The sequence below is a fragment of the Coregonus lavaretus genome (genome assembly GCF_964263955.1).
Source record: "Coregonus lavaretus genome assembly, contig: HAP1_SCAFFOLD_873, whole genome shotgun sequence".
NCBI classification, from domain to species: domain Eukaryota; kingdom Metazoa; phylum Chordata; class Actinopteri; order Salmoniformes; family Salmonidae; genus Coregonus; species Coregonus lavaretus.
Window position 1 is genome coordinate 122,939 of NW_028164075.1, and position 15,666 is coordinate 138,604.

The window sequence follows — 15,666 nt, forward strand, 5'->3', positions numbered from 1 at the left end:
CTCTCCCCCTGTCTGTCTCTCTCTCCCCCTGTCTGTCTCTCTCTCCCCCTGTCTGTCTCTCTCTCCCCCTGTCTGTCTCTCTCTCCCCCTGTCTGTCTCTCTCTCCCCCTGTCTGTCTCTCTCTCCCCCTGTCTGTCTCTCTCTCCCCCTGTCTGTCTCTCTCTCCCCCTGTCTGTCTCTCTCTCCCCCTGCCTGTCTCTCTCTCCCCCTGTCTGTCTCTCTCTCCCCCTGTCTGTCTCTCTCTCCCCCTGTCTGTCTCTCTCCCCCTGTCTGTCTCTCTCTCCCCCTGTCTGTCTCTCTCTCCCCCTGTCTGTCTCTCTCTCCCCCTGTCTGTCTCTCTCTCCCCCTGTCTGTCTCTCTCTCCCCCTGTCTGTCTCTCTCTCCCCCTGTCTGTCTCTCTCTCCCCCTGCCTGTCTCTCTCTCCCCCTGCCTGTCTCTCTCCCCCTGCCTGTCTCTCTCCAGGAGGAGTGTCTGTAGCTGTGTGTCTGTGGTGGAGTGGCAGCCACAATCTGCTGCAGTACTTACTGTGGAAAGCTCCCAAAGACAAACCAGGTAGGATGATTAGGTTGGGGGTTCTTTAGTCACGCGTACTATGAGATTACAATAGGATCTGTGTTGATGTTAAATAAGATCCTGGGTCTGTATTCAAGTGTCTGATCTAGGATCAGTTTGACCATTTAGATGATTCCATGGACAGAGGGGACCTGATCCCAGATCAGCACTCCCACTCTGAGGCTTTATGAATACAGGCCCTTCTAGTGTATGTCAGTATATTACCTGAACGTTCTGGGTGTAGGAACGGTTCATGGCCAGCAGTGTTGCAGCTCATCATGTCTCTCTGTTCCAGACCCGGAGCCTGATGCCTTGTGGCCCAACGCCCAGGAGATCCTGTGTTCTGCTGTTAGCAGCTGTACTAGACACATAACTCTGGGCCTGGTTACTGAACTGGTCACTGTCTGGGACAGACACTTAGGTGAGTTCACTTCACACTGGTTCTGGGGCCTCAATGTTACACTAAATATCGCACGCACAATAATATTGAGATTGATAAAGTTTCCAGTTATAAATCAGACCTGTCGTAAAACTGTGCACGTGAACGAGCACTATAACTCCGCCTGGAAAACGCCTCCATTCACCTTTTATAGTGACAATAACACTCTAATTTGCTGTATACTTTGGAAGTATTGGAATTAGGCCAAGACAGTTTCTAAGGAAATATCCATGCAGATGTCTTTGGAGGGGTTGGCACAATGTTTTCTTTTGCTGTGACATTTGCTGTAGATTATCTGTCCGTTTCTGAAAGACAAAAACAATTGCACATTGTTGTGGACCTGTAAACAGACCGTTTTGAATTCAAGAATGTTTTGTATTTACTTTTTCCCAAACCTAAATAGGCTATGCTGTACTGCCCGCGAATTCTGAAACATTGAAAAAAATGAAAACTACAGTACAGCGCTAGCCTACCTGTTCAACTGTTAAATTCTACTGTATGTTATAAACCGCGCTCCCTTTCGGATGCAAAAACATTTAGTTATAATATCTAATAGGCCCAAGGAGAGATGTGCATGGTCATCTGTTGTATGGCTACTTGGGGAATATCAACCATCACGGCCAGAAAAGGTGCGGAATTCATTCTGAAAATGGTTATGATATATGATATAAACTCAGCAATAAAAATAAACGTCCTCTCACTGTCAACTGCGTTTATTTTCAGCAAACTTAACATGTGTAAATATTTGTATGAACATAACAAGATTCAACAACTGAGACATAAACTGAACAAGTTCCACAGACATGTGACTAACATAAATGACCAAAGGGGGGGTCAAAATCAAAAGTAACCAGCTGCATTAAGTACTGCAGTGCATCTCCTCCTCATGGACTGCACCAGATTTGCCAGTTCTTGCTGTGAGATGTTACCCCACTCTTCCACCAAGGCACCTGCAAGTTCCTGGACATTTCTGGGGGGAATGGCCCTAGCCCTCACCCTCCGATCCAACAGGTCCCAGACGTGCCCAGATTGAGATCCTTGCTCTTCGCTGGCCATGGCAGAACACTGACATTCCTGTCTTGCAGGAAATCACGCACAGAACGAGCAGTATGGCTGGTGGCATTGTCATGCTGGAGGGTCATGTCAGGATGAGCCTGCAGGAAGGGTACCACATGAGGGAAGAGGATGTCTTCCCTGTAACGCACAGCGTTGAGATTGCCTGCAATGATAGGCCTCGGTGTAATGCTCATTCGTTCGACGATAAACGCGAATCCAACCATCACCCCTGGTGAGACAAAACCGCGACTCGTCAGTGAAGAGCACTTTTTGCCAGTCCTGTCTGGTCCAGCGACGGTGGGTTTGTGCCCATAGGCAACGTTGTTGCCGGTGATGTCTGGTGAGGACCTGCCTTACAACAGGCCTACAACAGGCCTATTGCGGACAGTCTGAGCACTGATGGAGGGATTGTGCGTTCCTGGTGTAACTCGGGCAGTTAATGATGCCATCCTGTACCTGTCCCGCAGGTGTGATGTTCGGATGTACCGATCCTGTGCAGGTGTTGTTACACGTGGTCTGCCACTGCGAGGACGATCAGCTGTCCGTCCTGTCTCCCTGTAGCGCTGTCTTAGGCGTCTCACAGTACGGACATTGCAATATATGTAACCCTGGACACATCTGCAGTCCTCATGCCTCCTTGCAGCATGCCTAAGGCACGTTCACGCAGATGAGCAGGGACCCTGGGCATCTTTCTTTTGGTGTTTTTCAGAGTCAGTAGAAAGGCCTCTTTAGTGTCCTAAGTTTTCATAACTGTGACCTTAATTGCCTACCGTCTGTAAGCTGTTAGTATCTTAACGACCGTTCCACAGGTGCATGTTCATTAAAGTCATTAAGGTTTCGAGCTTGACGTTTGGCAACTCGAACCTTCAGCTCCCTCCACAGATTTTCTATGGGATTAAGGTCTGGAGACTGGCTAGGCCACTCCAGGACCTTAATGTGCTTCTTCTTGAGCCACTCCTTTGTTGCCTTGGCCGTGTGTTTTGGGTCATTGTCATGCTGGAATACCCATCCACGACCCATTTTCACGTGGTCTGCCACTGCGAGGACGATCAGCTGTCCGTCCTGTCTCCCTGTAGCGCTGTCTTAGGCGTCTCACAGTACGGACATTGCAATATATATAACCCTGGACACATCTGCAGTCCTCATGCCTCCTTGCAGCATGCCTAAGGCACGTTCACGCAGATGAGCAGGGACCCTGGGCATCTTTCTTTTGGTGTTTTTCAGAGTCAGTAGAAAGGCCTCTTTAGTGTCCTAAGTTTTCATAACTGTGACCTTAATTGCCTACCGTCTGTAAGCTGTTAGTGTCTTAACGACCGTTCCACAGGTGCATGTTCATTAAAGTCATTAAGGTTTCGAGCTTGACGTTTGGCAACTCGAACCTTCAGCTCCCTCCACAGATTTTCTATGGGATTAAGGTCTGGAGACTGGCTAGGCCACTCCAGGACCTTAATGTGCTTCTTCTTGAGCCACTCCTTTGTTGCCTTGGCCGTGTGTTTTGGGTCATTGTCATGCTGGAATACCCATCCACGACCCATTTTCAATGCCCTGGCTGAGGGAAGGAGGTTCTCACCCAAGATTTGACGGTACATGGCCCCGTCCATTGTCCCTTTGATGCGGTGAAGTTGTCCTGTCCCCTTAGCAGAAAAACACCCCCAAAGCATAATGTTTCCACCTCCATGTTTGACGGTGGGGATGGTGTTCTTGGGATCATAGGCAGCATTCCTCCTCCTCCAAACACGGCGAGTTGAGTTGATGCTCCATTTTGGTCTCATCTGAACATAACACTTTCACCCAGTTCTCCTCTGAATCATTCAGATGTTCATTGGCAAACTTCAGACGGCCCTGTATATGTGCTTTCTTGAGCAGGGGGACCTTGCGGGCGCTGCAGGATTTCAGTCCTTCACGGCATAGTGTGTTACCAATTGTTTTCTTGGTGACTATGGTCCCAGCTGCCATTTTTTTATTGGTACATTTTTTGGGGGAAGCCTGGCTTCCCTTGGCATCCATGAATACACACCACTAGTTGTTAATAATAGTACAAATGCAGGGCTATCGATACACTTTGCTACTCATTCATTGCAGCTGCAGCGAGAGTGGAAGTAGAGAGAAGCACGTTTTATGTTTTGTAATAGAGTTGAATAAAAACAGTGTTGACAGAACTGAATAAAAACAGTGTTGACAGTACTGAATAAAAACAGTGTTGACAGAACTGAATAAAAACAGTGTTGACAGTACTGAATAAAAACAGTGTTGACAGTACTGAATAAAAACAGTGTTGACAGTACTGAATAAAAACTGTTGACAGGTCTGAATAAAAACTGTGTTGACAGTACTGAATAAAAACAGTGCTGACAGGTCTGAATAAAAACAGTGCTGACAGTACTGAAAAAAAAGAGTGTTGACAGTACTAAATAAAAACAGTGCTGACAGTACTGAATAAAAACTGTTGACAGGTCTGAATAAAAACAGTGTTGACAGTACTGAAAAAAAAGAGTGTTGACAGTACTGAATAAAAACAGTGCTGACAGTACTGAATAAAAACAGTGTTGACAGGTCTGAAAAAAAAGAGTGTTGACAGTACTAAATAAAAACAGTGCTGACAGTACTGAATAAAAACAGTGTTGACAGGTCTGAAAAAAAAGAGTGTTGACAGTACTAAATAGAACCTTAAACATGAATTCACTCATAAAAACAGCAGCTCTGTGCTGTATTCTTTCTTTGGTCATGGTTTTAAAAGTTATGAAATCTTACGTAGGCGAGTATCAAACTTTGCTGTGGCCGGGGGTCGTAGAAGCTGTAGACTCAGTGATTTGAACTATCCGATTGGCCAGCAGCACTCAATTTAGCCACAGATCTCCCGGTCTTCCGGGTAGGCGGAGATTGTCTTTTCAGACAAATTAAAGGGTTACAAATGGGAACAATTAGCCTACCCAGTGCACAGGGCTTCTGAATCAAATGCACCTACCGCCAACAGGGCTTTTGAATCAAATGCACCTACCACCAACAGGGCTTCTGAATCAAATGCACCTACCACCAACAGGGCTTCTGAATCAAATGCACCTACCGCCAACAGGGCTTCTGAATCAAATGCACCTACCACCAACAGGGCTTCTGAATCAAATGCACCTACCGCCAACAGGGCTTCTGAATCAAATGCACCTACCGCCAACAGGGCTTCTGAATCAAATGCACCTACCGCCAACAGGGCTTCTGAATCAAATGCACCTACCGCCAACAGGGCTTCTGAATCAAATGCACCTACCGCCAACAGCACAACACCAATAAAACAAAAAGGAGTGCAAGTCTTTATCATTGGCTTTTCGACACAAACGTTTGGTGATCGACTAGTAATGCCTTGAAGATCCACCAGTCGATTGACCAGTTGGTGATCCACTAGTAATGCCTTGAAGATCCACCAGTCGATTGACCGGTTGGTGATCCACTAGTAATGCCTTGAAGATCCACCAGTCGATTGACCGGTTGGTGACCACTGGTCTAAAGTTTGCCTGAGGATAGGCACATTCTCACATCAAGGTCAGATTTGATAAATGCCAACTTTTGCCTGAACTGGCGAATGCATGTTTTGGGGTATATCTTTATGCATATGCAACGTTTGTAAATGAGGCCACTGGTGAAAAGCACACAACACCATAATATTTCTAAGTAAATGTTTTCTTATTTCTTTGTTTTGTTTACCTCGGTTGTTAAGTTGCCGTTTCATATGCACAGACCCTCGAGCCTATTTCTTATCTGTATAAGAACCTAGAAGAGATGCGCTGTAGGTATTTATTTCCTAAATGGATGAAATGAATATGACTGTGCAGGAAGCCTCTTATCTCTCTCCCCCATTGTGTAGGTCTTCCTCTGTCTGTTGTCTCATTGGCAGCAGACAGTGTGTTCAGCAGCATTATGTTTGTGGATGACTGGCCTCGTACTGCTGCTGAGGATGCCCCACACAGCCAGGGTGCTACCCACACCAGCACACAGGTCCATATACTGGTCACCTGTAAGAGTGGAGCATGTCATCTAGTCTACGCAGGAAGAGGACTGAACTCTCATGATGTCACACAACTATCAGAAAGGTTTACAGGATTCTATTCTATTCTACACAATCTATCAGAAGGTTAACTTGAGTAACCCATACCAAGTTACATTACATAAACATTGATAGAAACATGATATAGAGCTCCATAACTTCCTGTCTCCTATCTGTCAGACCATCAGCTCCAGGGTGTTTCCCCTCCCTCCATAACTTCCTGTCTCTCCTGTCTTCTATCTGTCAGACCATCAGCTCCAGGCTGTTTCCCCTCCCTCCATAACTTCCTGTCTCTCCTGTCTCCTATCTGTCAGACCATCAGCTCCAGGCTGTTTCCCCTCCCTCCATAACTTCCTGTCTCTCCTGTCTCCTATCTGTCAGACCATCAGCTCCAGGGTGTTCCCCCTCCCTCCATAACTTCCTGTCTCTCCTGTCTTCTATCTGTCAGACCATCAGCTCCAGGGTGTCTCCCCTCCCTCCATAACTTCCTGTCTCTCCTGTCTCCTATCTGTCAGACCATCAGCTCCAGGGTGTTTCCCCTCCCTCCATAACTTCCTGTCTCTCCTGTCTTCTATCTGTCAGACCATCAGCTCCAGGGTGTTTCCCCTCCCTCCATAACTTCCTGTCTCTCCTGTCTTCTATCTGTCAGACCATCAGCTCCAGGCTGTTTCCCCTCCCTCCATAACTTCCTGTCTTCTATCTGTCAGACCATCAGCTCCAGGGTGTTTCCCCTCCCTCCATAACTTCCTGTCTCTCCTGTCTTCTATCTGTCAGACCATCAGCTCCAGGGTGTTTCCCCTCCCTCCATAACTTCCTGTCTCTCCTGTCTCCTATCTGTCAGACCATCAGCTCCAGGCTGTTTCCCCTCCCTCCATAACTTCCTGTCTCTCCTGTCTCCTATCTGTCAGACCATCAGATCCAGGCTGTCTCCCCGTGGTGACTGCTACTGTTCCGTTCCTCCAGCGCCTGGTAAACCAGCTTCATTATGTTGACTCTCAGGCCACCATGTCCATCTCCCTCTCATCAGATGGAGTGATTTAGAAGATTCCAGTGATGCTGGACTAGTGTGTTTCTCTGTGTCACTATCCTCTATCTACAGTGAGGGAAAAAGGATTTGATCCCCTGCTGATTTTGTACGTTTGCCCACTGACAAAGAAATGATCAGTCTATAATTTTAATGGTAGGTTTATTTGAACAGTGAGAGACAGAATAACAACAAAAAAATCCAGAAAAACGCATGTCAAAAATGTTATAAATTGATTTGCATTTTAATGAGGGAAGTAAGTATTTGACAGCTCTGCAAAACATTACTTAGTACTTGGTGGCAAAACCCTTGTTGGCAATCACAGAGGTCAGACATTTCTTGTAGTTGGCCACCAGGTTTGCACACATATCAGGAGGGATTTTGTCCCATTCCTCTTTGCAGATCTTCTCCAAGTCATTAAGGTGTCGAGGCTGACGTTTGGCAACTCGAACCTTCAGCTCCCTCCACAGAATTTCTATGGGATTAAGGTCTGGAGACTGGCTAGGCCACTCCAGGACCTTAATGTGCTTCTTCTTGAGCCACTCCTTTGTTGCCTTGGCCGTGTGTTTTGGGTCATTGTCATGCTGGAATACCCATCCACGACCCATTTTCAATGCCCTGGCTGAGGGAAGGAGGTTCTCGCCCAAGATTTGACGGTACATGGCCCCGTCCATCGTCCCTTTGATGCGGTGAAGTTGTCCTGTCCCCTTAGCAGAAAAACACCCCCAAAGCATAATGTTTCCACCTCCATGTTTGACGGTGGGGATGGTGTTCTTGGGGTCATAGGCAGCATTCCTCCTCCTCCAAACACGGTGAGTTGAGTTGATGCCAAAGAGCTCGATTTTGGTCTCATCTGACCACAACACTTTCACCCAGTTCTCCTCTGAATCATTCAGATGTTCATTGGCAAACTTCAGACGGCCCTGTATATGTGCTTTCTTGAGCAGGGGGACCTTGCGGGCGCTGCAGGATTTCAGTCCTTCACGGCGTAGTGTGTTACCAATTGTTTTCTTGGTGACTATGGTCCCAGCTGTCACGATCGTCGGGAACAGAGGACCAAGGCGCAGCGTGGAAGGTGAACATACTTATTTATTTAATGATACACGAACAAAACGATAACGTGACGTCCTTGGTTACAATAAACACACCAACACGGAACAAGATCCCACCAACACTGTGGGAAAACCACCTGACTAAATATGGTTCCCAATCAGAGACAACCAGCAACAGCTGACACTCGTTGCCTCTGATTGAGAACCACTCTGGCCAACATAGATATACAAAAACTAGACTAGACACAACGAGCACAAAACATAAACTCTACACACCCTGGCTCAACTTAAAAGAGTCCCTAGAGCCAGGGCGTGACACCAGCTGCCTTGAGATCATTGACAAGATCCTCCTGTGTAGTTCTGGGCTGATTCCTCACCGTTCTCATGATCATTGCAACTACACGAGGTGAGATCTTGCATGGAGCCCCAGGCCGAGGGAGATTGACAGTTCTTTTGTGTTTCTTCCATTTGCGAATAATCGCACCAACTGTTGTCACCTTCTCACCAAGCTGCTTGGCGATGGTCTTGTAGCCCATTCCAGCCTTGTGTAGGTCTACAATCTTGTGCCTGACATCCTTGGAGAGCTCTTTGGTCTTGGCCATGGTGGAGAGTTTGGAATCTAATTGATTAATTGCTTCTGTGGACAGGTGTCTTTTATACAGGTAACAAGCTGAGATTAGAAGCACTCCCTTTAAGAGTGTGCTCCTAATCTCAGCTCGTTACCTGTATAAAGACACCTGGGAGCCAGAAATCTTTCTGATTGAGAGGGGGTCAAATACCTATTTCCCTCATTAAAATGCAAATCAATTTATAACATTTTTGACATGCGTTTTTCTGGATTTTTTTGTTGTTATTCTGTCTCTCACTGTTCAAATAAACCTACCATTAAAATTATAGACTGATCGTTTCTTTGTCAGTGGGCAAACGTACAAAATCAGCAGGGGATCAAATAATTTTTTTCCCTCACTGTATCTTAGTTATCTTACTACTCCTATCTTAGCTGTCTTATCTTTCTACTCCTATCTTAGTTATCTTACTACTCCTATCTTAGTAATCTTATCTTACTACTCCTATCTTAGTTATCTTACTACTTCTATCTTAGTTATCTTACTACTCCTATCTTAGTCATCTTATCTTTCTACTCCTATCTTAGTTATCTTACTACTCCTATCTTAGTCATCTTATCTTTCTACTCCTATCTTAGTTATCTTACTACTTCTATCTTAGTTTTCTTACTACTCCTATCTTAGTTATCTTACTACTCCTATCTTAGCCAAGGTAGTGGGTTCGATCCCCGGGACCACCCATACACAAAAAAAAATGTATGCACGCATGACTGTAAGTCGCTTTGGATAAAAGCGTCTGCTAAATGGCATATTATATTATTATTATTATTAGTCATCTTATCTTTCTACTCCTATCTTGGTTATCTTACTACTTCTATCTTAGTTATCTTACTACTCCTATCTTAGTTATCTTACTACTCCTATCTTAGTCATCTTATCTTTCTACTCCTATCTTAGTTATCTTACTACTTCTATCTTAGTTATCTTACTACTCCTATCTTAGTCATTTTATCTTACTACTTCTATCTTAGTTATCTTACTACTCCTATCTTAGTTAACTTATCTTACTACTCCTATCTTAGTTATCTTATTACTTCTATCTTAGTTATCTTACTACTCCTATCTTAGTTATCTTACTACTCCTATCTTAGTCATCTTATCCTACTACTTCTATCTTAGTTATCTTACTACTCCTATCTTAGTTATCTTACTACTCCTATCTTAGTTATCTTACTACTCCTATCTTAGTTATCTTACTACTCCTATCTTAGTTATCTTACTACTCCTATCTTAGTTATCTTATTAATTCTATCTTAGTTATCTTACTACTCCTATCTTAGTTATCTTACTACTCCTATCTTAGTTATCTTATCTTTCTACTCCTATCTTAGTTATCTTGCTACTCCTATCTTAGTTATCTTATTACTTCTGTTAGTTATCTTACTACTCCTATCTTAGTTATCTTACTACTCCTATCTTAGTTATCTTATTGTTCCTATCTTAGTTGTCTTACTACTCCTATCTTAGTTATCTTACTACTCCTATCTTAGTCATCTTATCTTACTACTTCTATCTTAGTTGTCTTACTACTCCTATCTTAGTTATATTATCTTTCTACTCCTATCTTAGTTATTTTACTACTCCTATCTTAGTTATCTTACTACTCCTATCTTAGTTATCGTATCTTTCTACTCCTATCTTAGTTATCTTACTACTCCTATCTTAGTTATCTTACTACTCCTATCTTAGTTATCGTATCTTTCTACTCCTATCTTAGTTATCTTATTACTCCTATCTTAGTTATCGTACTACTCCTATCTTAGTTATCTTATTACTCCTATCTTAGTTATCTTATTACTTCTATGTTAGTTATCTTACTACTCCTATCTTAGTTACCTTACTACTCCTATCTTAGTTATCTTACTACTTCTATCTTATTTACCTTACTACTCCTATCTTAGTTATCTTACTACTCCTATCTTAGTTATCTTGCTACTCCTATCTTAGTTATCTTGCTACTCCTATCTTAGTTATCTTATCTTTCCACTCCTATCTTAGTTATCTTGCTACTCCTATCTTAGTTATCTTATTACTTCTGTTAGTTATCTTACTACTCCTATCTTAGTTATCTTGCTACTCCTATCTTAGTTATCTTGCTACTCCTATCTTAGTTATCTTATCTTTCTACTCCTATCTTAGTTATCTTGCTACTCCTATCTTAGTTATCTTATTACTTCTGTTAGTTATCTTACTACTCCTATCTTAGTTATCTTACTACTCCTATCTTAGTTATCTTACTACTCCTATCTTAGTCATCTTATCTTACTACTCCTATCTTAGTTATCGTACTACTCCTATCTTAGTTATCTTATTACTCCTATCTTAGTTATCTTATTACTTCTATGTTAGTTATCTTACTACTCCTATCTTAGTCATCTTATCTTACTACTCCTATCTTAGTTATCGTACTACTCCTATCTTAGTTATCTTATTACTCCTATCTTAGTTATCTTATTACTTCTATGTTAGTTATCTTACTACTCCTATCTTAGTTACCTTACTACTCCTATCTTAGTTATCTTACTACTTCTATCTTAGTTACCTTATTACTTCTATGTTAGTTATCTTACTACTCCTATCTTAGTTATCTTATTACTCCTATTTTAGTTGTCTTACTACTCCTATCTTAGTTATCTTACTACTCCTATCTTAGTCATTTTATCTTACTACTCCTATCTTAGTTATCTTACTACTCCTATCTTAGTTATCTTATCTTTCTACTCCTTACTACTCCTATCTTAGTTATCTTATTGTTCCTATCTTAGTTGTCTTACTACTCCTATCTTAGTTATCTTACTACTCCTATCTTAGTCATCTTATCTTACTACTTCTATCTTAGTTGTCTTACTACTCCTATCTTAGTTATCTTATCTTTCTACTCCTATCTTAGTTATCTTATTACTCCTATCTTAGTTATCGTACTACTCCTATCTTAGTTATCTTATTACTCCTATCTTAGTTATCTTATTACTTCTATGTTAGTTATCTTACTACTCCTATCTTAGTTACCTTACTACTCCTATCTTAGTTATCTTGCTACTCCTATCTTAGTTATCTTGCTACTCCTATCTTAGTTATCTTGCTACTCCTATCTTAGTTATCTTGCTACTCCTATCTTAGTTATCTTATCTTTCCACTCCTATCTTAGTTATCTTGCTACTCCTATCTTAGTTATCTTATTACTTCTGTTAGTTATCTTACTACTCCTATCTTAGTTATCTTATTACTTCTGTTAGTTATCTTACTACTCCTATCTTAGTTATCTTACTACTCCTATCTTAGTTATCTTGCTACTCCTATCTTAGTTATCTTATCTTTCTACTCCTATCTTAGTTATCTTGCTACTCCTATCTTAGTTATCTTATTACTTCTGTTAGTTATCTTACTACTCCTATCTTAGTTATCTTACTACTCCTATCTTAGTTATCTTACTACTCCTATCTTAGTCATCTTATCTTACTACTCCTATCTTAGTTATCGTACTACTCCTATCTTAGTTATCTTATTACTCCTATCTTAGTTATCTTATTACTTCTATGTTAGTTATCTTACTACTCCTATCTTAGTCATCTTATCTTACTACTCCTATCTTAGTTATCGTACTACTCCTATCTTAGTTATCTTATTACTCCTATCTTAGTTATCTTATTACTTCTATGTTAGTTATCTTACTACTCCTATCTTAGTTACCTTACTACTCCTATCTTAGTTATCTTACTACTTCTATCTTAGTTACCTTATTACTTCTATGTTAGTTATCTTACTACTCCTATCTTAGTTATCTTATTACTCCTATTTTAGTTGTCTTACTACTCCTATCTTAGTTATCTTACTACTCCTATCTTAGTCATTTTATCTTACTACTCCTATCTTAGTTATCTTACTACTCCTATCTTAGTTATCTTATCTTTCTACTCCTTACTACTCCTATCTTAGTTATCTTATTGTTCCTATCTTAGTTGTCTTACTACTCCTATCTTAGTTATCTTACTACTCCTATCTTAGTCATCTTATCTTACTACTTCTATCTTAGTTGTCTTACTACTCCTATCTTAGTTATCGTATCTTTCTACTCCTATCTTAGTTATCTTATTACTCCTATCTTAGTTATCGTACTACTCCTATCTTAGTTATCTTATTACTCCTATCTTAGTTATCTTATTACTTCTATGTTAGTTATCTTACTACTCCTATCTTAGTTACCTTACTACTCCTATCTTAGTTATCTTACTACTTCTATCTTATTTACCTTACTACTCCTATCTTAGTTATCTTACTACTCCTATCTTAGTTATCTTGCTACTCCTATCTTAGTTATCTTGCTACTCCTATCTTAGTTATCTTATCTTTCCACTCCTATCTTAGTTATCTTGCTACTCCTATCTTAGTTATCTTATTACTTCTGTTAGTTATCTTACTACTCCTATCTTAGTTATCTTGCTACTCCTATCTTAGTTATCTTGCTACTCCTATCTTAGTTATCTTATCTTTCTACTCCTATCTTAGTTATCTTGCTACTCCTATCTTAGTTATCTTATTACTTCTGTTAGTTATCTTACTACTCCTATCTTAGTTATCTTACTACTCCTATCTTAGTTATCTTACTACTCCTATCTTAGTCATCTTATCTTACTACTCCTATCTTAGTTATCGTACTACTCCTATCTTAGTTATCTTATTACTCCTATCTTAGTTATCTTATTACTTCTATGTTAGTTATCTTACTACTCCTATCTTAGTCATCTTATCTTACTACTCCTATCTTAGTTATCGTACTACTCCTATCTTAGTTATCTTATTACTCCTATCTTAGTTATCTTATTACTTCTATGTTAGTTATCTTACTACTCCTATCTTAGTTACCTTACTACTCCTATCTTAGTTATCTTACTACTTCTATCTTAGTTACCTTATTACTTCTATGTTAGTTATCTTACTACTCCTATCTTAGTTATCTTATTACTCCTATTTTAGTTGTCTTACTACTCCTATCTTAGTTATCTTACTACTCCTATCTTAGTCATTTTATCTTACTACTCCTATCTTAGTTATCTTACTACTCCTATCTTAGTTATCTTATCTTTCTACTCCTTACTACTCCTATCTTAGTTATCTTATTGTTCCTATCTTAGTTGTCTTACTACTCCTATCTTAGTTATCTTACTACTCCTATCTTAGTCATCTTATCTTACTACTTCTATCTTAGTTGTCTTACTACTCCTATCTTAGTTATCTTATCTTTCTACTCCTATCTTAGTTATCTTACTACTCCTATCTTAGTTATCTTACTACTCCTATCTTAGTTATAGTATCTTTCTACTCCTATCTGATCATGTTTCCTCATGGTCCGTGGTAAACAGACTCTGATCATGTTTCCTCATGGTCCGTGGTAAACAGTCTCTGATCATGTTTCCTCATGGTCTGTGGTAAACAGTCTCTGATCATGTTTCCTCATGGTCCGTGGTAAACAGTCTCTGATCATGTTTCCTCATGGTCCGTGGTAAACAGTCTCTGATCATGTTTCCTCATGGTCCGTGGTAAACAGTCTCTGATCATGTTTCCTCATGGTCCGTGGTAAACAGTCTCTGATCATGTTTCCTCATGGTCCGTGGTAAACAGTCTCTGATCATGTTTCCTCATGGTCCGTGGTAAACAGGCTCTGATCATGTTTCCTCATGGTCCGTGGTAAACAGTCTCTGATCATGTTTCCTCATGGTCCGTGGTAAACAGGCTCTGATCATGTTTCCTCATGGTCCGTGGTAAACAGGCTCTGATCATGTTTCCTCATGGTCCGTGGTAAACAGTCTCTGATCATGTTTCCTCATGGTCCGTGGTAAACAGTCTCTGATCATGTTTCCTCATGGTCTGTGGTAAACAGTCTCTGATCATGTTTCCTCATGGTCCGTGGTAAACAGGCTCTGATCATGTTTCCTCATGGTCCGTGGTAAACAGTCTCTGATCATGTTTCCTCATGGTCCGTGGTAAACAGGCTCTGATCATGTTTCCTCATGGTCCGTGGTAAACAGTCTCTGATCATGTTTCCTCATGGTCCGTGGTAAACAGGCTCTGATCATGTTTCCTCATGGTCCGTGGTAAACAGGCTCTGATCATGTTTCCTCATGGTCCGTGGTAAACAGTCTCTGATCATGTTTCCTCATGGTCCGTGGTAAACAGTCTCTGATCATGTTTCCTCATGGTCCGTGGTAAACAGTCTCTGATCATGTTTCCTCATGGTCCGTGGTAAACAGGCTCTGATCATGTTTCCTCATGGTCCGTGGTAAACAGGCTCTGATCATGTTTCCTCATGGTCCGTGGTAAACAGTCTCTGATCATGTTTCCTCATGGTCCGTGGTAAACAGTCTCTGATCATGTTTCCTCATGGTCCGTGGTAAACAGTCTCTGATCATGCAGAGGAATGGGAAGATCTTCCTCCAAGACGTGGTAGATGGGAGAGTAGTGTGCTGCTTCTCTCTCCTGGCCAGTCCCTGGGATCCTGTGTTTCTACTGGACCCCAGGCAGCAGGCTCTGCTCATACTAGGTACTGGAACGTCTTGCAAGACAAAACAGATAAACATTTCATTTCATACTCTGCTTAGATTTATATGGCATGGACAAATTATATTAAACTGACAAAATTGTGTTGCATGGTTCTGAAGCCTCTGTTCATAGGAGGTACTGGAACAATGGACAATACTGTATCTTGAAAGACATCTTTTATAAATATTTTATTCTAGATTATTTCTGGATTTAGTTTTATGCTAGGTTGAAGATGACAAAGTTTAAGACAACGGGATTCTAATAACCCAGAACTGTTTGCAACAATAGGACCAGCTATGCTAGATAGTAGTGGCTCTGGTAGATAGTAGTGGCTCTGGTAGATA

General features: G+C 41.2%; 1 protein-coding gene across 1 annotated transcript in view; it reads left to right on the top strand.

The window, feature by feature from the left end:
• Positions 1 to 15,666, top strand: part of wdr93 (WD repeat domain 93) — a gene marked incomplete at both ends in the record, with an annotated part of 67,329 nt that overhangs the window by 32,552 nt on the left and 19,111 nt on the right. The window contains 5 exons of the mRNA XM_084192412.1: positions 463 to 552; positions 848 to 973; positions 5,904 to 6,129; positions 6,992 to 7,052; positions 15,182 to 15,323. Of these exons, the coding sequence (XP_084048538.1) occupies positions 463 to 552; positions 848 to 973; positions 5,904 to 6,129; positions 6,992 to 7,052; positions 15,182 to 15,323 (645 nt within the window). The remainder of the gene's footprint in view (positions 1 to 462; positions 553 to 847; positions 974 to 5,903; positions 6,130 to 6,991; positions 7,053 to 15,181; positions 15,324 to 15,666) is intronic.